The following is a 21,612-nucleotide window of genomic DNA, read 5'->3' on the forward strand; positions in this document are numbered from 1 at the left end:
TCCCCCAACTTATTTCTCAAAATGGGAGCAATTGTGGTTGATTTAATGGGCCTAAGTTTTTCTTATCACTTTCCATACTTGTTCCTGCAGGGAGGTCAGACTCAAGAGTAAACACACACTTTCCTTTCATTAGCTGTCATTCTTTCATTCATTCTTGCTGCTGCAGTGGATGTGTTCAACTATAATATTCCCCTTCCACAGCACAGCACTAACTACCTGGTTTATGTCACTTTAGAAAATAGCTAGACATATACCACATAGTGGATTGGAGATGTACTGTATTGACTAAAGTTTATGTTCAAACATAATTAGTTGATACAGATTGTCAGGAAATGTGATTGCTGTACTTTTTACTTTTTAAATTTTAAGATTTTTTTTTTTAAATTAGATATTTTAGCAACTGAAAAACTACAAACTGTAATTTTATTTCGGTTCAAGTGATGGAAAAATGATAGGTACAAATATCTTAAATGGTACAAATTTCTTAAATGTGTATTTTAAAGTTTACAAAAACAGTGGTCCAAATACTGACAAAATAAAATGGACACGAGTTTTTATAAAACTAACGCAGGTGTGCATATAATACTTACAGTTAATGTGTACAGTATGTGCATGCCTGTGTGTATGAACACACCTGTGTCCTTCCCCCTCCAAGCCCTAGGCCAGATCCCAACCCGTAGAATGGGTATTGTCCACTCAGCTAGGATTTTCATCACCAGAGACATGACTGTGTAACTGCCTTTACTTTATGATAGATTCAGTTTATTGAGAGGAAGGTTATTACCAATGGAAAATAACACATCTCCTGTCATGTCTTGGACACCTCTTGACAGGCTAGGATGTCTACACTTATTACACACCACCAGAGATACAGTACTGTACAAGATAAAGGATAGAAGTATTAGAAAATAAATTTATTAATAACCAAGAATATGCACAATAAGCGTGATAAACCGCACACCCACGCCACATACTTGTCGTAGCCTTCCATTTTTTATACGTAGAAATTTAGTTAAACTCCAACACTTCTTTTTACCCCCGGCGGCTAGAGAAAGATACAAAGTTTTACCCAAGTTTGGCTGAGACTCTGCCCATAAGTTCCTGTTCCTGGAGCCACACTTTTTAGATTTAAAAAAAAAATTCTAATACAATTTGTTTCCGCAACTGATCAGGGCGTTGGTTTATCGATCATCTCATCGGGCCAAAATCACTCGGAAGTTCTTAACAATAGTTAGATATAGTTATATGCAAAGTTTATCGACGGGTAGAAGAGAAATTGTCACAAATTATTTCAATGTGATGGGCACTTTTGACTTCATGTATAATTATCATAAATTTACGAGGAATAATACGGATACTGTACTTCAACTACAGGTACAATCATCGGTTTCAGAAGTAGAATATACCTGCCATGTCAAATACCCTTGCATTTGACTATATTCAGCGTGCATATATAGTATTTATGATGTTTAAATCTTCCTTATATGTTAATTTTCGTTGTTTAATGCATAATTTCCATTCCATCTGAAGTGTGATGGCAGCCAGTAGATGCATTTACAATATGACTACAGGAGCATAGACTGATGATTTTGTGTTAGTATTCTTTAGTACTACTGTATTGGGTCTATATATTTTCATACATTTTCCTTGTACTATTCCTTATCATTCCATATAATGAATAAGTAATGCATTTCCAAGAATGTGAACATTATAGATTTATCACATATACTTAAGGAAAATTCATGTATAGTGCTTGTAGTTGCAGACAAATATAAGAATGGCTGTAGGCTAACCAAGGGAACATGGGATTTTTTTTAATGGTTTTCAGATTTAGAGAATTGATCATATCTTAGATTTCATTTGTAACGAATAATGTACTCACGGATGTACTGCCCAAGTAATTTACCGTGGAAAGATTTTTAGCCCTGTTGTGTGTCGTAACTAACAACACATACTTTCTCCAACTTTTTTCCTTTTGAACTATATATCATTGATTTGGTATGTGAGCAGTTTCTAGTTCTCTCATTAAAACAAAAGTCATGACAATTTAATGTTATCTTCAGATTTAAGAATAATCGTATACATTCCAGGGTAATTTTTGTTGATGCTGATGGCTGAGGTTATTGTATATTGAAATGTCAAATATATGTAAAACTTCTCTTTAGATTATAAAAATAAATGACAAAACGGAATTTGTATATATTTCTGATATGCGAGAGATGCCACGATGTTTTGATCTTTAGTAACAAAGATTTCAACAGCTGTAAATACTACTGATTACTGAAGCTTATTACTCAGCAGATTTTGATTTAAAACATATTTTAATGTTCATGCTTATACTGTAGACCTGGTGCCTTTATTGCTGTGATTCATGGTCAGGGAAGACATAACTCCGTGTTTATTGGACTGTTATATTTTTACATTGGACATGTTATTATATATCCTGCTCCTTAAAGAATGATTCTCTATCCCAATGTTTTAAAATACTTAACAATTAAAGAATCCATATAGTACAGGCTGTAAGTGTCTACCAAACTGAGCCTTTTCCAAAAGTTCAGAGAGGTTGTTAATACATATTCAGTGAAAAAGAGAAAATACATAGAAGTAATTGTTGATAATATATTATCCAGAGTTTGATTTAGTTAGCCTTCTTGTAATGTTTAGTTGGGTCTTAAGAACAAAAGGCATGAGATCACCATTTTTTATTTAATCAAGCAAGGGTCAATGTTTAGTATGTTCATACAGTTCTGCTGGAATATAAATATTATGTTAATTATACTTTTATCTGTTATATCAGCACAAATAGACATGTATGCTCAAATTTTGTTTAAGAGCATAATTTCTGGAATGAGTTTTTAACAATAAACTCCAAAAGATTCCTAGTATTTGCATTTGATGGGTGTGAATTGTTAGCTTCAACTAACATCAAATAAATTTTATTTTTAAGAGAAGCGTTTTCTTTATTTAATATAAGCACCTAATATTTGGATTATCTCGCATTACTTCCTACCATGGTGAAAAAAGTCAAATAAGACGGTAGAAATATACATGCAAAAGTGAGGGTATATATTCCCCGATTTATGATCTCCCTATCTACAATATTATGATTTAATGTATATTAAAACCATCCCCCTATTTACAATGTAAACAATCGCCATGAACACCTGCTCACCACCACCCGGTGCACTAAAGTACCAAGCTTTGTTCCATGGAATCACACATGGCTATGATTGTGTACTGTAGCTCACTGATTAATTATCAAGTGTTGTTACTTAACTTTTATTTACTTTTTATTGGTGCCAGCACTTTGGCACCTCAGCTACCCTGAGAGATTAGAGCGCCTGCCTTTGTCTAGCCTAATTGAGGTGTATAAACATCTCAAAGGGCACTACTCGGACGAGTGCCCTTACCTTGAGCTGGCGGACGCTCGCCCCACAAGCGGTCACAGCTCAAGGTTGAAGAAGCCGCACGTCCAGAAAACTGAGGGGTAAATATTTCGGAGTGAGAGTTGTGAACTCTTGGAACAATCTGCCAGAGTGTGTTGTGACGGCACCGAGTGTGAGCTCTTTCAAGACCAGACTTGACCAACACTGGAGCAGGTTCAGATACATTCAGGAGCCAGTACTTGCCAACAGTGCATGACAGATTGCCCAAGCAGCTAGCGAGCCGACCAGTGAAGAGGATAAAAGTAAAAGTAACTAACATTAGTTTGCAGAAAGAGGGTGTAACTCTAAGCACCACTGTGAAGTTCTACAAATCCCTCAAGCATTTTGTTCAAGAACAGAGATTCAAGTTAGAAGAGTATGAAGCAAGAGGAAAGACAATGTGTAGTGAAAGAGAATGCAGAGTATATATTGGAAAGCTGAGGCAACAAAGATTTGCAGATGGAACATCAGAAAGTAATCCCAGATTACCGAGGGAGAAATTCGGGCAACAGTTCTTCCTCATTGTGGACAACCTTGTTCGTGCTTTTCAAATGAGGTCACAGGCTTATGAATAGCTGTACAAGAAGTTTGTTTTTTATCAGATTTAGCTATCTTCCAAGTGCTGATATAAGCTAAGCAACAATCAATTTGGTGGAAGCTTATCCTGAAGACGTCAAAGAGTCACTCAATACAGATATTTGCAATGATGAATTTGACAAATCCTAACCAAGAGCTGTTCAGGTTCACTTTCATTCAACCTTTAGCAGATACCATCGTTAATGTGAACATTGTCTGTACTCAAAATATATCTTTGCACAGTGCACAAATTGTGCAGGTGAAAGGTCATTCTGAAAACTGAAATGAATAAAAAATTACCTGTGAAACTCTAACTGCCAAGATAGACTGAACAAGTTGAGTCACTTGTCGATTGAACATGGGTTGTTGAACTCCAAAGTTAGGAAGACGAAGATTTAATTGTCTGTAAAATGTATGAACAATAATGTTTATGAACCTTACTTGTAAATTGTTGCTTTAATACTTTTGTGGAAATAAAATAAAATAATAAAGTGTAAGAGGTGTCATAATTTAAAAAAAAAAATCTAGAACTCAACCCTGGCCGGGGTCGTGGACCAAGTTGAGTACCAGCATGCCAGGGAGACTCCTTGGGGGGGGGGGGCATTCACAGTCAATCACCCCAGGCCCTGTCAAGTCTAAATCTGGCACTGAGGGTGAACTCCAATAGAGATGAATACCAGTGAAAATAAACACCAGTAAAGATGAGCACCAGTAGGGGTGAACGCCAGTAAAAATAAACGAGTAAAAATGAATGCTAGTAAGGGCTGGAGCTGGCGGACGCTCGCCCCACAAGGGGTCACAGCTCAAGGTTGATGAAGCCACAAGTCAAGAAAACTGTGAGGGTAAACTCTTTCAGAGAGACAATTGTGAACTCTTGGAACAATCTGCCAGAGGGTATTGTGACGGCACCGAGTGTGAGCTGTTTCACGACCCATCGCCCAAGCGGCTAACGAGGATAAAAGTAACACTTCTACCATCTGATCCGAGCCGGGGACCGAACCCAGGACATATAAAGAGGCGCGCGAGTTACCGCTATGCCACTTATAAGAAAATAAGGAATGAACATCATTTTACACCCTCCTCTGCTTGGATCAATGATGAAACGACTAGACAAGCACTGGGTGTACTCAAACAAACTAAAGATATTATACCCAATTAGATTAAATTAAATCAGCGCAGAGGCAAGGAAAAAATTATACCAACGAATGGAGGAATGAACCATACAGTATATCACGCCACTCCTGCTTAATGAAAGTGAAAGGAATCCAGGTATGAGAAGCACCGCTAAAAACACCTGTACAGGACTCATCTAGCGGTATCCGGCACCTGTTTGAGAGGCGAAAGACCGAGTGGGTGGTTTCTCACGTTAGTGACCAGACGGTGACGACTGTACCTCTGCCGGCGCCGGACTTGGCGGTTAGTGCCTTGCCGAACTTGACAGAGGGAGGAGGCTCAGTGCGCTCTGTCTCGACGATCCTCTGTTGACATCATTAATGAAGTTTGAAGCACGCGTTTGTAACCCTAAACGAGGAAAAACATGTTTACAAGAGGAGCGAATGTATACTTACTGAAGTAAAGAACACAACTGTGCACGTTAGAAGTAAATAGTGATATTCTTGGATGGTGCTGAAAATGGTTTCCTGGATCTTGTGGGAGTGGCCCCGGTAGACATAAGGAGTGGTGGACCGCTACTTCACACTCCCTCAGTAAAACATTACTTTTTATTACTTTTTATTTTTACATTATCTACCTGGCGATGATCAACCAGCAGTGAGGAACAACTTGTGGACGTAACTGAAGTGAGTAAACTGTTTATGTATACTGATATTGTGATGTATTTAAGCGGGTACTGTACTCGATAATAGATCCTTCCCTAGATAACAGTATAAAGATGCACTTCTCTAGCTGTCATGAATTGGGAATGCAGTTTGTTTTGTGGTGCAACGTCACTACTAACACCAGCCTACTCCTAATTACTTTACCGTATTTCCTCAGATATTTTTAATTACTTGAAGTGCGAGAAACAACGCCGTTAAATAAATAAAAATTAATGGTTTAGGAAATGGTCGTCAGCAAGGGCTTTAAGAGCACGGTTGTTATAGTACAAAAGGAAGCAAGAAATGAACACAAGTTATCGACGAATCGTGTGTGTGGTGTGATTGTGTGTGTGTGGTGTGATTGTGTGTGTACGTGTGTGTGCGCGCGCGTGCGTGGTGTGTTTGTGCCACCATGTTCACTCAAACTGGAGTCGACCAATTTTGGGGACAACGGGTGTGTGTGTTTGGGCGGTGTGTGTTTATGTATTTTTATTGTCAGCATTTGTCTTTTTGTGTGTTCAGTTTGTGCTGACGAGATTGCAGGTGAAAAATGTATTTTTATGAATGCTTATAATTGTACCTGTGTGCATATATTAATTGCATGAGTGTACTGCATGGCGTGTGTGTGTGTATGGATGCTGTATGAGTGTACTTGTGTGGTGTTTGAATAAGTTAATGTTTGTGCATGAGTGTTGCATGAGCATTTGTGTTACTCTCCATGCTTGTTCGCTAATACTTTGCTCATGTTCGTTCGCTAGGTGAGGATGTTTGAATCTAGGTGTTGCATGAGCTTGCTTGTATTGCACTAGTACAGCTATGAATTGCATGAATATGTTACATTTGTTGTATGAGCATGTTTGTGTTACTTGAGTAATTTATATTACGAAAGGAAGTAGGTTAACGTTGGTTCGGGAAACAAGATACCAAATACTTTCATTAACTCATTCAAGCTAGTAAGTTTCTATAGTTGGGAGAGTGATAATGATTGGTTGTGAATAGTGGCAGTTTCGCATGGGGCAATAAGCGTACTATATATCCCTCCTTGCTACCCACAACATTGAGGAAAGGCAAAGTTGACAAGTTAAAATAATGAGTGAATAGTCTAGGGGTTGAAATACGTGGATGCAGCAAGGAAGGAGCACTCGCGCAAGAATTACCGTTATCGTGACACAAATTTAAGTTATGAAAGGAATAAAAAGATTATTAAGTAAACTGAGTAATTTAATAGCACATATTATTACGTATTGATTAATATAGTTAATGAGGTACATTACACAACACAAAACAAATATGCATTATCAAAACGAGTAAGAACACAACTTAAGTATGCAGTTATTTTGATTTGCTGCTGACCGCTTGATGGCTCTGCTGTCGCCAGTGATGTCTTGACGGTTCTGAAGTGACGGGATCGCCCATCGAAGTGAGCCATCCTATTATAGTATAAAATCTTTGGCCTTAGCAAGTCATGATCCAGGAGCTTTAATTCATGGAGGCAGCATGATGTCATCCTGTCTTTGCGTGCAGCTCTTGAAGCCAGTGGGCGGGGCTAACGGCCACCAGTTTATTAAATATCTTTGGTCAAGATGGAATAGAACTACATCCTTGGGTGGCTATTGTTTGTAACCTACTAGAAAATTTAAGAAAATTCTGGTTCAATACTTCCTAAATTCCCTCAAGGTCCAGGATGAGTTGGCTAGAGAGAAAGAAGAGAGGTGAAGAGGAGTGGGTCGGTGGAGGTGTAAGTCTTCTGCACAGTGTCATCTGCCTTCTGCTGAGCTTCTCCTTCGTCAGATCACAGTGTCCTTGGCCTAAAGAGGTCACGGAACTGAACGGGACGTGCGTATGTGCGTTTAACGTGCGTAACGACTTGTCAATTCAATGTACGACAGTAAACTTTACGCTGCTGATGACAATGCTGCACCAGCGGGCGTCCAGCATATCCCTCGACCTTCTCTACCTCAACAACACCCGCATCAGCGTCCTCCCAGACGATACTTTTGATGGGCTCACCATTGAAAACCTTCAGGTGAGAGACGTAGAACATAAGGGTAGTGGTAAACTAATGATAAATAGCCTAGTCGTCCTGGCCTCTGTTGGTGCCATTATATTTGTCTTTTTTCACCAGTTTCTCTTATTAGTATAATTTATTGTATTACATTTTCTTTAATACGACCCACACTGCACTTTATTAAATATCTTAGATGACGTTGATAAAGTCGACATCCTCTGGCATTTTTATCTTGTACGTGATGCACTGAAGTTATTTTGAGCAACAGACATTGCATGTGTCAGTGACATGTTTAATTCTTATCACAAACCTACGGTTTTCATCACACATGAGTATGAGCGATTTACTCCTTCCTTCCCTCACCACCCTGGCAGCTGTCTTCGTGCGGGATCCACAACATCAGCGAGGGCGCCTTCCAGGGTCTGGAGAACACCTTGGTAAATCTAAACCTCCGGGGCAACTGGCTGACAAAGGTGCCCACCCCGGCCCTTACCGGCCTCCAACGGCTCAAGCTACTCGACCTCTCTGCCAACCGCCTTACTTCAGTTCCTGCATTCGCCTTCAGGGACCTCCATCTCTCCACACTCAGGGTAGGTAATACTGGATAGGAAATGCGAGCTTTGTCTTTTCCACGTCCCTGATGTATACGTTTCTCCCAAGAAATAAAAGATAAGTTTATATCTATCCATTTATTTCGACAAGTTTTTGGCATTTGAACCTTAATATGTCACCGGTGTCATCATACAATCACAAGGACACTGTTAGTGGGGGCATTTAATTCCCCAAATTATGCGTGTCTTCACACCATTATAATCTTTGGTGTACAGTATTAGTTGTGGATGCCTATAAGATGGCGAATCGTTGGGGGAATTTTAGGCTTGTAGCACCAGGGTTGCTTAGCAACCTCGTGTGAGATTTTTTTTTTTGCCTTTAATTTTAGAACTCGACGACCTTGAAAACACGCATTTAATACTCTTTGTGACTTATTTGGCCTGTCCTTTGGTCTTTGTTTTATAATTTATAATGTTAAATAATCCGAATATTTCATTATTTTGTTTTGACAAGGAAACTAATTGTCATCCAACAAATTATGTACAAGCGAGTAGTTGTCTTTGTTTAAGTTGTGAGTGCATCTTGACCCCCTGTGTGTTTTAGTTGTTATATACAGTTATAAACCCTTATTTCCTAATACAGTATAATAGTTACTCACTACATTCCAAAGCTACATCTTGTAATTAACGTTCAGTCCTACCCTGCCCCGTTAGCTTGGAGACAACGAGCTCACCCTCTCTGAGCAGTCCTTCTTAGGACTGGAGCAGACCCTGAAGAACCTCAACTTGAAGGGCACTAAGCAGCTCGCCCTGCCTCGAGCACTCAGAGGCCTCCCCGTCCTCGCCTTCCTTGACCTCGCCCAGAACCAGATCCGCAGCCTGGAGGGAGGTAAGTGTGTAGAAGGTTGCCTGCGTGTTATTGTACATATGTGATGCATAGACTCTGGAGGCAAGCAAGCAACTAAAGAAATTATTTGCTTGACAACCACGTGTGGGATGAATAGAATAACAAATATGAAACATGGGCATGACAGTGGAACAAGAGCTGGATACAAAGCTGATCAATATTTTTTTTTTAAATGTAGAATGATCATATTGAGAGCAATGAAGGTGAAAGATTGGAAGGGAGTGCATCAACACACAGCTGGGTGACAGGAGAGAAAGGGAATTAACGAGAATGAGACAGGAGTATGGGGGGTGGTGGAGGCATTAGGTGGAAGGTGATGAACACTCCAGGAAGCAGCGGTGTATGTGGACGGTTGAACAGCATGCCGTTGAGTGAACTTGATTGAATGACAAGCTGACTCATGACTCTATGAAGTAACAGGGATAATGTCAATTATCATCTTTGGGCCTTGTGAGGAGAGAACACCATAGTCGATGATGACCGTTGCAGCATTTAAAACAACTGATGGTTAATGGCAAAAGTATCGGTGTTGGTCCTGTTGCTGACCAACATTATGCAGCATCGGGAAAAAGCTTCCAAGACGATAAGAAGAATTTTTATGGGATTCCTTCCAAAAAAACATTCATGTTAATTCTCTACTTGGCTGTTTTATCCGTTTATACTTTAACAACCCACCTGGCCTTGTACCATAATTATTGTGAACTTTCTTAACATAATACAGGAATAAGGAGTATAAGTAATGTAATTTTATTTTTATTATGATAGTAAAGCTTAATCATAAAGTCTAATGTATGTTACTGTAGCATCTTTCCTAATTTTTTGTTGTGAAGATATATTCTGAAATATACTCTTGGTGTAGGCACTCTGCAGGACTTACACTCCCTGACGGCGCTGAACGTGGAGAAGAACTTGTTGCAGGAGCTGACGGAGGAGGATTTCTTGGGCGTGAATGATACCCTGAACTCCCTCTCACTCCTCAACAACCGCATTAGAGAATTTCCCAGCGATGCCCTCAACATGTTGACAGAGCTACGGGTGAGTATGACTGCATGTGTCTGGGAGGAAATAAACTAGACAACAGTAAATACAGTATTCTCTATCTTAGTAAGTCACTAATTTATTTGATATTAAAGGAGGGAAATACACGAGAATGGACAACCTGGACGATCAAGACTGTCATAATAATATTAGGTCTGCTGGGGTGAATAAAAACTTGAAAGGGAACTGGTGACGGTATCAACACAAAGACGCTCGTCTCCCACCTCACTAGTTTACTCTGAGCCAAACTTGACCCAGTACATCATATGAGAACAACCCTTCTACCAAAGACCACGGGATATCCCACAAAAAAACTGTTTCATTGTTCGTGATGTGATCAACACTGTGGCCACGGGAAGCTTAGTGGTAATAAGGTGTTCATCAAGGAAGACTCGGGGTTGCCATGTACAGTTGAAGCTCACAGGCAGCAATATCAGGTAGCGGCAGACGAAGGAAATTCACATAACTTTTTTTTTCATCTGTTGCTCCCCACCCCCGACCCCTCCTTCACCCTATAGTAGGGTGGTGGCCATATATCCCCCAACTACCCATCCAGGTTTTTTTAACAATGTAGGGTGAAGCAAGGGAGGTAGGATGAGAGGTTAGGTAGGGTGAGAGAGGTTAGGTAGGGTGAGGGGAGAAAGGGTGAGAGGGGGTAGGATGAGAGAAGGAAGGAGGTAGAGTGAGAGGAAAAATAGAATGAGAGGGGGAGAAATAGGATGAAAGGGGAGAAAGACAGGGTGAGAGGGGGGAAGGAAGTAGGGTGAGAGAGGGGATGGGGGGGAGGTAGAGTGGTGATAAAAAAGCAACATGGAGTGAAGAGAGAGAGAGAGAGGATGTCAGTGACTGGTGGATTTTATAAGGAGTAACTACCGTGTGTCTACCAGCGGCTCACTCTCTCACCATTAAAGCACTTGGTGGTCGCCCGAGAAGACGACCAGCAGCCACGTTTGTAGTCCCGTGAGTTAGTGCTTCACAGGCGGAAGTGATTATGGCGTCCACTGACACCTGGAATAACTACACTCACCTGAGATGATGAGTTACCTGGCTGTGGGGAGAGGTGGTAGGGAGGAAGAGGGTGGGGAGGGGAGGTGGGGGAATGGGGAGAGGAGGTGGGGGGATGGGGAGAGGAGGTGGGGGATGGGGAGAGGAGGTTAGGAGGAAACTGGAGATGTGGTAGGAAGAGGAGTAATGGGGAAAAGAGAGTGGAGGTGGGGGGAAACGAGATAAGGTGGGGAGAAGAGGTAGGTAGGGTAGGGGGAAAGAGAGAGTGGAGGTGGGAAGGAAACGGGAGATGTGGTCGTGGGAATATAGGTTGCAACCGACAAAAGAAGTCTGGTTCCTTTGGACAGGTGGGAAGATGTGCAGATAAGCTGAGAGGAGTTGTATGAAGGTGTGTGTGAACTTGTACTAAAGAATCTGTGGTCAAAAAGTTGAAAATTTGACAATTAATTTCCCTAAAAACTTGAAAGTGATGAAATAGTTTTGCATCCTATTCTTGGTGTTTTTGTATTATTCTGTATGAACCAAAATAGTTAAAACACATAAATTTCTCCATTTTTTAGAGAGAAAAAGTTATTTTGGCCGTCAATGATGCCATGTCTGTATGCTTTAAATCCCCTTTATATATATTCTCAATATTATACTGTAGTCTTTTTACAAAAAACATAAACATGATAGTTTTCACCTTCCAGAGAAAAGCCATATCTCACTTCAGAATTGCCTGACCTATTATTATCTTGTGTTTCGGCTCATTCAGTCATTCCGTAAATTTTGGTCATATTTCATACAAAGGTACTGTACTCTTTTACATGCTGATTAAGGATTTTGGTTTAAAATTTTAAGTTTTGAGTAATAAGTGTTAATTAACCCTCTTGTAGTCTTTCAATGCAAATTGTCGCTAAGCACTCCTGTGCTGGCGCAACCTCTCCTGCTCGGCTCCATCTCACACTGAAAGCACCATCTCCCATAAGCAGAAATGCAATAACAGTAAGAATAGGTTAAGTACAAAATACTGGGATATTATCAGGATAAAAACCACAATGCATATTGGTAAAGCCAATGTGTGCGGTATGATTCATACTGTAATGTGGAGCCTCTAATGGTATCGTTCCACTTTCATTATGGATTATTTTATACGTATTGTTAAAACTAATGAATTTTGCCCGGTCATGATATTTGGATAAAAAGGTACAGTATAGTGGTGGGGTTTTGTTCACATTTTTGTGTTCCTCTTCTCTCCACTTTACTGACCAGATTTTATTCATCTACAGGTGCTGGACATCGGGTTCAACTTGATCAGAGAGGTGCCAGTGGAAGCATTTAGAGGCACCAAGTCCTTGACGCTGCTGGCCCTGGATGGTAACCCTCTCACCACCCTCCCTGGCCCTGCCTTCACCCACCTCAACACCTCTCTCAGGGGGCTCTCCATAGGTGAGGACACCCTTACCTTTGGATGAAATTTGAACAAAATGTCATTTGATGTAAAAAATATGCTTGACCCCGATACCTTGGTTTTCGGCACTTTGGGTAAAAAAATGGATTTTCAAATTTCATACAAAGTTACTACATTACATGCTGATTAAGAATCTGGTTTCACAATATAAAAATTCGAGTAATTAGTGTGAATTAATGACCTTTTATATAATTAAAGGTAATCAGACTATAAAAAGTCAATCACGCTGTGGTCGTAAGTTTTAAATCACCTTTATAAACATTTTCTTAAAAATTGAGTATCTACTACATAAACATGTTAGTTTTCACTTTCCCCCCAAATTACTTTTCTAATGCACTTGTCGTGATCCCAATATCCTTTATACTTGGGGAGTGAAACCTACCCCAAGTTATCATCAAATAAAGGAACAAAAAGGGAACACGGCAATAATTATCCCCACAAAAACCAACTCCACTGAATGTACTTGAAAAAATAAGAATAAGTTGGAGTAAGCGAGTCACAAATGGGAAGATAATTAAATGATTCAATTTATGTTCTTAAAGGAGTACTGTCTAGCAACCATGGAATTTAAGGGAATAAGTGATTGTATATTAAAATAAGAGTGATGCCGGAAGGGTGAAAATATACCGTTAGAGTTAGAGCAAATGAATACAACTTAACATTAACACAGACATTACAATATATACACAGCAATCACAACCACGTGGTTATTTCCTACCAAATAGGAGATTCCTTAACACCAGGATCCCTTCCTAGGCCTAACTTAACGTGCCACTAATTACCAGATACCACTAGGATATTGTAGATGACTGAACAAAGCACGTCTGTACTGGGCAAATGTCGAGGCTAGAGTCGGTGTGGACACGTCCTGCCTATACCACGGTTTACTAGAGAGAGAGAGAGAGAGCCTCTGGCCACACAGAATATGAGTGAGGAGCGTCTTAGCTCACGTGACCCAGGACAGTTGCCAAATAGTCTATAACTAATTAATACCACTCTTGGTTTGACTTGACAGAGTAACACAAATGATGCATATTAATGACATACTTAGATATACAATTAACCTAAGTAACTAAGAACAACAATAAGATAATAGTAAAAATAACAAGTTATTAATAGCTTGTGTGGAGTGGAGGCGTAAACAGATACCACACGACATTTGTGTTCCTAAGAGTTACAGGCACGTGACACTCTTGGCAGCTCATTTTTCATGTTTGACTCCTGTCACCTCAAAGGTTATTCAAACACCTACTGAATGAATTCTAGTGTTCACTGCTCATTGTCAGCATCACTGAAATATACAAAACATGTTTCCCTTATGTCTGTTGGTGTATCCTGTGTGCTGGATTCAGTACTTTTTTTTGTGTGTATAAAAAATTTCCTAACGGACTGCAATGCTTGGGCTCCCAGGTGGTCAGTTTCTACACTGTGACTGCAGGGTGGCGTGGATCTCGGAGTGGATCAACGAGTACGACTTACAGGTGACGTCACGTGGACATAACCCCCAGTTCTGTGCCCAGCCACCAGAGTACCGCGACCGCTCCTTCTACCAACTGACCCCTGATGACCTCACCTGTGACAACACTTCCTTCCTGACTGTGGAACGACCTGTCCAGCCCATGACTGAGTTCTCGACCTCTATGACTACCACAACCAGCACTCTCCCTGCCCTGTGGTCGTCCCCCAACTTACCCCTGACCCCCACCACCACCCAACAACCTAAGGTCAGTGACTAATGGTTGTTACTTTTAGTTAATTCATGTTGATTGAATTGGTTCATCTAGTTTATAAATTAATTGTAAGTTAACTCTGCTAATAATCTGAATAAGTTTACCCATCTAGCAGTTACAACTCAAAAAAGTCACACATGTGTTCATCTGAAGTTTAATGAAAGTGTAATGAATTAATTTATCCAAACTGTGGTTAGAAAACGATTATATGTTGTGTGTGCAACTTATTACTTTTAATATGTTTCTATGATAATTTGACCTTGACCTAATACTTCTGTGTAATACTTTTTCAAGTGTCAGAGTAGAGTTCTCGGAGGAATTTCATAATTTTTCACTGCAAGTCTGATGAGAACCCAAACTTGTAAGATGTGTGTGTATAATAATAATAATAATAATAATAATAAATGGTTTATTGAAAGCATGGCAGCGGCCAGGCTGAAAATATACAGTTCCTAATGCAGTTCCTAATTTCTTTACTCTTCTTCCTCTTAATGGTGAAACTGTTTAAAGCAAGTTTATATTCATTAATAACATTCAGTCCTTCTCCATCATGTGTTTCTACTTTGACCCAACAGTTAACATCAGGTCGACCATATGTCATAATTCCTCCTGGAGCTGTCAATCGTAATGATGAACCTGACGAAGTAGAAGGTGAGTCCTCCTCCCCTCAGGTCTCGGGGGAGAACTCAATTGAGGTAGGAAAGAGCTTCAATCTGGGGCTAGCCGCTGAGGTGCTGCCTACAAGGTCGCAGCATTGGCCGCCCAGGATAGAGCGTCCACTTTCCCAACCTGTCCCTTCCTTGGCCCCTAGACCCAACTTGGTGCGCAGAACTACTGATCCAACACCTCCAGACAACTTCTTTAGCATCCAGGCACAGGGACCCTTCGACGATGAGGTTAGCAGAATCAGGGGGTGAAGAACACCATACTAGTACTAATGGTGTTATGATCTCTCTGAGCTAGAAAATTTAAGCTGACAAAATATAGTGTATCATATACTTGACAAAGAGTCTGTATCCCTATTTTACCAGGGTGTGCAGCTGCCAGTGTTACTTGAGGGTGTTGCCCCTTTTCTACCCCTGTATAACTACTGCATGTTATTTTAACTTGAGAAAGTTTAGTTAGGTGAATGTTATAACTTATCTGTAGCAAAGTAAAGTTTGGTCCATACTCCGGTGCAGCAGGGTTAATAAGCTAAGACTATTTTTGTTACTACCTCCATCTTCCGGTCTTACTGACCCGTATGTGTTGACTTGGCAGGTGATTGTACAGGAGGCCTACAGGAAGGACACATCTGTCATCATCCAGTGGGACTCCGAGGTCTCCAACATCTTAGGTTTTAGGGTCGTCTACAGACTCTTCGGTGACACTAACTTCAAGGTAAGTCAATAGTACCAAGCAGAGATAATACATCTTGTAGTTTGATGGTGAGGAAGGAAGCCGGAAGATCACCAGTGGAGATGAAAACGTTAATTTACCAGGGAAGAAGAATTGAGATTAGTATTTAAGACAGGTCAATAATAATCCAAGAACTTCTCTCTTTGATAACGGTCAGATCTGTGAAAACTGATAAGTTTTTGGCTTCATTTTCTAGACCATAAACTAATATCTATGGTATTCACAGTAACAGTTTAAAGGCAATATGGGAAAGGAAACACAACATAACAGTAAGATGAGGAACAAACTTTGGTATTATGCGAAGTGAAGAATTTTTTTTAGCCAGGAAGCCCCTTGTCCACAACCAAACTTTAGAGGAGAGACTTAACAACTAGCAGTCCATCGTCAAGCAACTCTTACTAATATTACGTCTAATCCTTTCACCTTACATGAGTGTTGTGTTCCTTCGGCAGTTGGGTCCTCCCCTGGCGGCGTCGGAGCGGGAGTTCAAGATCAAGAGTGTGCCCACCAAGGAGTGTGTGGTGGTGTGTGTGGTGTCCCTCGAGCAGGTCACACTTACCCCAGAGACGTGAGTTTTAACACACTTCTCGTATCTGTTGAATAACACCTGCCACCTCTTATACAGTACTGTATTTTCAACACGTAACATTTACTTTAGGTGTAATGGCGCCATCTCTCACCTGCGCAGCGCTAAAAAAAATGTCTGATACATCTGTTCATTTTTTTAAATAGGTTTTCAAAAATAAAATACCAACAAGTTGGATTTAAAACAACAAGTATGATAAAGGGTAAGTATAATGTATGTGTAAACAAAATTAAATTAGAGAACCATAAAGTTCAGACATTAAGTTCATTCTTGGTAGTTGTGAGTAATCTCCCTGTTAGCCTGAATCCCCGATCCCCAGAACTATCCAATGGCCGGAATGGATCAGTTCTAATTAAATTAGAAACACCATTTATTTACTCAAGTCTGTTTGCTCTTTCCCTACCTACCTACCTACCTGTTTCCTGCCTGCTCCCTTCCTTACTTCCTTCCTTCCCTCTCTCCCTATCGGTTCCATGCCTTCTTACCTCCCTCCAATTCAGTGTCTCAGGAAGGGAGGCAGGCAGGGAGCAAAGGAGCAGCAGGGAGGGAGGAAGGGAGGCCTGCCTTGCCTGCACCCTCCCAGCCTTACATGCCTCCCTCCCTCCCCCAGCCTGCCCCTGCCTGCTCCCTACCTCCCTCCCCCCCAGCCTGCCCCCTGCCTGCTCCCTACCTCCCTTCCTGCCTGCCCCTGCCTCCCTCCCTCCCTGCCTGCTCCCTTCCTCCCTCCCTGTCTGCTCCCTACCTCCCTGCCTGCTCCCTACCTCCCCTGCCTGCTCCCTACCTCCCTCCCCTTCCTGCCTGCCCCTACCTCCCACCCTTCCTGCCTGCTCCCTACCTGTTCGTTCCCTCCCTTCCTGTCTGCTCCCTGCCCCCCTCCCTCCCTGCCTGTTCCCTCCTTCCCTTCCTGCCTGCTCCCTGCCTGTTTGTTCCCTCCCTCCCTCCCTTCCTTCCTGTCTGCTCCCTACCTGTTCGTTGCCTGAACAGAGAGGTTTGAAGATATTTTCTGGTACTTTTTACAGAAAAACTCCCGATTTTCATCTTGAGTAGCTTGTTCGCAGAACCTGAATGGAGAGAATTTTCACAATTTTTCCCAACTTGATTTCCATTCCGGACATTGGATAGTTCTGGGGATCGGGGATTCAGGCTAACAGGGAGATTACTTACAGTACTGTATATTGCATTACTTCACTGTTTATCATAATTGTCTGACTTGATTTAATTTATTTGTTTGCATGTACAGTCGGTGTCAAAAGTCTCGAACACTTAGCAATATCTGGTATCTACTTCTGAGTTATACAGGTACATATATGATTGGGATATACTAATAACACTACTTGTCATCACATATTAAGCCTGAACCACAAAATGGGATAAAACTCTCCTTAATACCCAAGATCTTCAGGTACTTACATGCCAAATACTGTCAAGTGCTCAAGATTTTTGACCCCGACTGTATGTCATAGTATTCATGTTTCTTATGAGTCGGATCACAAATATAAACCATTAATGAGGTTGATGTTGGACAGTGTGGGGTACTCCCAATGTAGGGAGATCCGCACCGGCACTACTGCTGCCACACACATGGACACCATCATCATTGCTGCCTCAGCCACTATCTGTGGCACCGTCATCCTCGCTGTCATGGTGTTCATATGCTGCAGCAGAAGGCAAATCGACCACCAGAAACATGGCATCCCAGTCATGATGAACCCATCGTCACCGCCTCTGGCATCGCTTGGCACCCTTGGGAGTAGCATCAAGCCTGACTGGGAGACACTCTCCATGTACTCACAGCAGTCTATACCTAGGATGTACCACATGGACACAGGCGAGTCATCCTCACTTACAGTAAAACTGCAAAAACTATAGTACAATACTAAATATTTTGGCTGCATTTACAGATGTTCATCTTTGTCCTACCCTTGGTGTTACTATGGATTATCAAGTTAAACTTTCCAAGTGATGTTTCCATTGTTACATATATATACACACACATACACTCTATTCGATGCTTACCGTTTCATTCTGTACAATGAAATTTTAAAGATATTTTATCTAAGCCTTTTAAATACAAATTGTACATGAAACTACAAAAGAAGTGGGTAGGAACATGTTCTCCTGCATTCCCACCATGCTTGATGCCTAGTTATGAGTGTGATACCACAAGGTAAATGCACTCAGATGCTGTGTGGCTTGTCAGATTATATAATTAAGTAAAATATGATATTCCTGTCCCTCTTTGGAAATTTTAAATAGTTTCTGTATGTGAAATAACTTAAGGTTTATATTAAAATATTTGCAGGTGCATAATGCTCTTACCCACATTGTTCTAGTCAAAACTTTTGTGACCCCTCATTCCTTCCTGAAACATTATGAATTTATGACCTATGAGGCCACACAACCCACTGTGGTTGATTAGGACTTGTTGTGACACTGCATCATCATCTATGATCTCATGACTTGGTCTAATCCCTCTTAACCTCCCATGACTCTTCATAAACTCAAATGACTCCTCTCTCTCTTCCTAAAGGTTCAATCAACAAGAGGTTTGTGCCTGACGACGCTACCTCACACATGTCGCAGGCATCACTAAGGCAGACACAACGCCCAAGGTCCATGGCAGAGAGTCACTCCTTCCACCGTTCCTACTCCGCTGGGCCTCACCACTACCCACCCACTTTCAACCCAACCCTCTGCCTCTCCAGCCATGGTTGGTGTTCCTCTGCAAGTACAGTACTGTATAGGTGTGGGTGTGATCTGCTGTTAGTGTAGGTATAGTTACTTCTTTTGTTAGTAAAGGTTATCTCTTGATCTCTTTATTTTACAGACAAATTTTATAACCTGCTCCTCTGTGATAAAGTTTTTCTTTCAATTCTTTATTATATTACATATTTACTTGGTCTAGGAATAATTTTATGACTTTACTGAGAACAAGAAAATCCTAAAAAGTTGGCAGAAGACTTGATGCCTTAGTACAGTGATTCTCAAACTGGGGTCCGCGAAAAGTTTTTGAGAAATGGTGTGTTTAACGTTTGTGAGATTTGGCGATTCCAATTCACAGGATATTTTGGATTTGGGTTGAAATGAACAAATGCTTTGGACTGATTTATTCTTTTATTATTGACAATATTTGTATGCGTCATGGTATATAAGAGGTCCTTGGTTGAAAAAGTTTGAGAACCCCTGCCTTAGTAGAGTCCCAGTTGGAAGTGACTTAATTAAGATATGTTTTACACTGAACATAAATTACATTTCCGTCTCCCTTCACTAGATAAAAAAACTAGTATTCAATCAGAAATAAGGTTAGAATAATAAGTGTAGAACATATTTACTACTGTTGATTGAAAAAATCCAAATATAATATTGTCATGTTTCTTATAGTTAATCAAGCTTGGAATGAATAAAACGTCAAAGTTGCAAAATCATAAAATTTAATTCATGGCGGTACTTCAATATATATTTAGAGTCCCTGATTTAATACATCATACAAATAAAATAAATGCCAAATGAAAACTACCGGTATGTAATAAATGCCATTGTATCGGTAAATTTATAATAAAATATGGTACTGTACTTCCATTAATTTGACAAAACAATGGCATTACAGAATACAATATATATAAAACAAAGGCAGCACCATGCACATTGGGATAGCAACACCTGACTACCACATTCCTCATCCCTTACCTTTATACTTCAAGACTCCAGTATGCTTGTGTAATATTTCTATTAAATTGTGGGTGTTTGACTTCTGAGCAACACTGGCAATTATGAACTATTTATACCATTGCAGTTCTGTACCATTGTTGGTTGTGTACAACACCCATCACTTTGTTCTTTGTCAGGTGTACACTAATAAATTTTTTGGGGGGTAGAGGGCAGTACTAGTTACTTTTCTGGTGCTATAAACATACAGTACCTGTACTAGTACACGATGAAAACTTTTTCTTGTAACAAATTTTTACAGGATGTAGTGATTTTGTGTTTACCCTGCAGATCTTAGTGCGTCACGACAGTCACTCCCAAATTCGCAGTTTGGGAGCACAGGATTTGGGCCCATGCCTATGAACCCCAGTGCTTATGGGTTGGGTGCTCCAGACTCCAATATGGGGAGACACTCTAGAACGCCACCTCACCGCAGGGACCGACGACGTCAACGATCCAAGTCCCGGGAACATGTTGGGTCGCAGGTCAGTCATGCAGGATCCTCTCACTCCATCACCAGCTATGACACTGATGGTTGTAATGACCATGACATGGATATCTATATCACAAGGAACCACTCTCGTGGCGGCCTCGTGCGGCTCTGAACACCCTCCTTTCGTAGCAACTTTGTCATTGTTTCAAGAGAAATTTTGCCCTGTAACTCAAAGGGCATGTGACAGGATAATTTAAACTGGAGTATCTCACTGTGGGATGTCTGAGGAACCAGTTTATTTCTCATCTGAAAATGTCAGTACTGACCTCTTTTGTCATGTTGGTGGTAGTGAAAGACAACTTGGGTAGAATACTTACCTTACTTGGAAAGTTCTCGGAGAAATGAAGACAATGCAATAAAAGTAAAAAGATAATACTACAGCAATAAACTTAAAGTTTACCAGTGTGAATAGTGATATAAATGTGTTTTTTCTGACAGAATAAAATCAGATTTTTTCTGGAAAAAAAAAAACCCCAAGATAAAATAAAACTTCTTTTTTCTATATAGGACTGACAAGTTCTGTACCTGTCATTCTCTCTTGCTCTTGAAATTGTGTAATTATATAATTTGATGACATTATTCTTTTCCTGAAATTTTTTTTCTTTTAATAGTAATGATAGATTATTTCACACAAAGTATATTTTGAAACTATCAAAATACTTTACTGAAGAGTACAGTATAGTAAATATATCTGAGAATATTGCCAATGATTGTACAACATCTTTGCAGAGTACAGTACTTTGCAGTTACTACTTTTTACAATAGTGAATGAAACTGTAAATTATCTAAAAACACTATAATGATATCTTGTATTTCAAGCAACTCCAATGCAAATGTACGAGAGGCTAAAAAAATACAGGAAAATTTGGGGGGGGGGGAGGGGGTGTTCTGCCCAACACACACAATAAAACTTTTATTATATC

At 40.4% G+C, this 21,612-nt stretch overlaps 1 protein-coding gene across 1 annotated transcript; it reads left to right on the plus strand.

Moving 5' to 3' along the window:
- Nucleotides 1-5,369: 5,369 nt before the first annotated feature.
- On the plus strand, nt 5,370-21,210 carry LOC121864171 (leucine-rich repeat and fibronectin type III domain-containing protein 1-like protein). Its single transcript, XM_042363165.1, has 13 exons — nt 5,370-5,800; nt 7,496-7,844; nt 8,201-8,416; nt 9,092-9,266; nt 10,144-10,319; nt 12,596-12,755; nt 14,188-14,501; nt 15,083-15,403; nt 15,768-15,887; nt 16,358-16,473; nt 18,018-18,319; nt 19,022-19,201; nt 20,488-21,210. Exons 2-13 carry the CDS (start codon nt 7,503-7,505, stop codon nt 20,799-20,801), a joined length of 2,736 nt encoding a protein of 911 aa, XP_042219099.1. The 5' UTR covers nt 5,370-5,800; nt 7,496-7,502; the 3' UTR covers nt 20,802-21,210.
- Nucleotides 21,211-21,612: the final 402 nt, after the last annotated feature.

This window comes from Homarus americanus, unplaced genomic scaffold (genome assembly GCF_018991925.1).
Source record: "Homarus americanus isolate GMGI-L3 unplaced genomic scaffold, GMGI_Hamer_2.0 scaffold26351, whole genome shotgun sequence".
Classification (NCBI taxonomy): Eukaryota; Metazoa; Arthropoda; class Malacostraca; order Decapoda; family Nephropidae; genus Homarus; species Homarus americanus.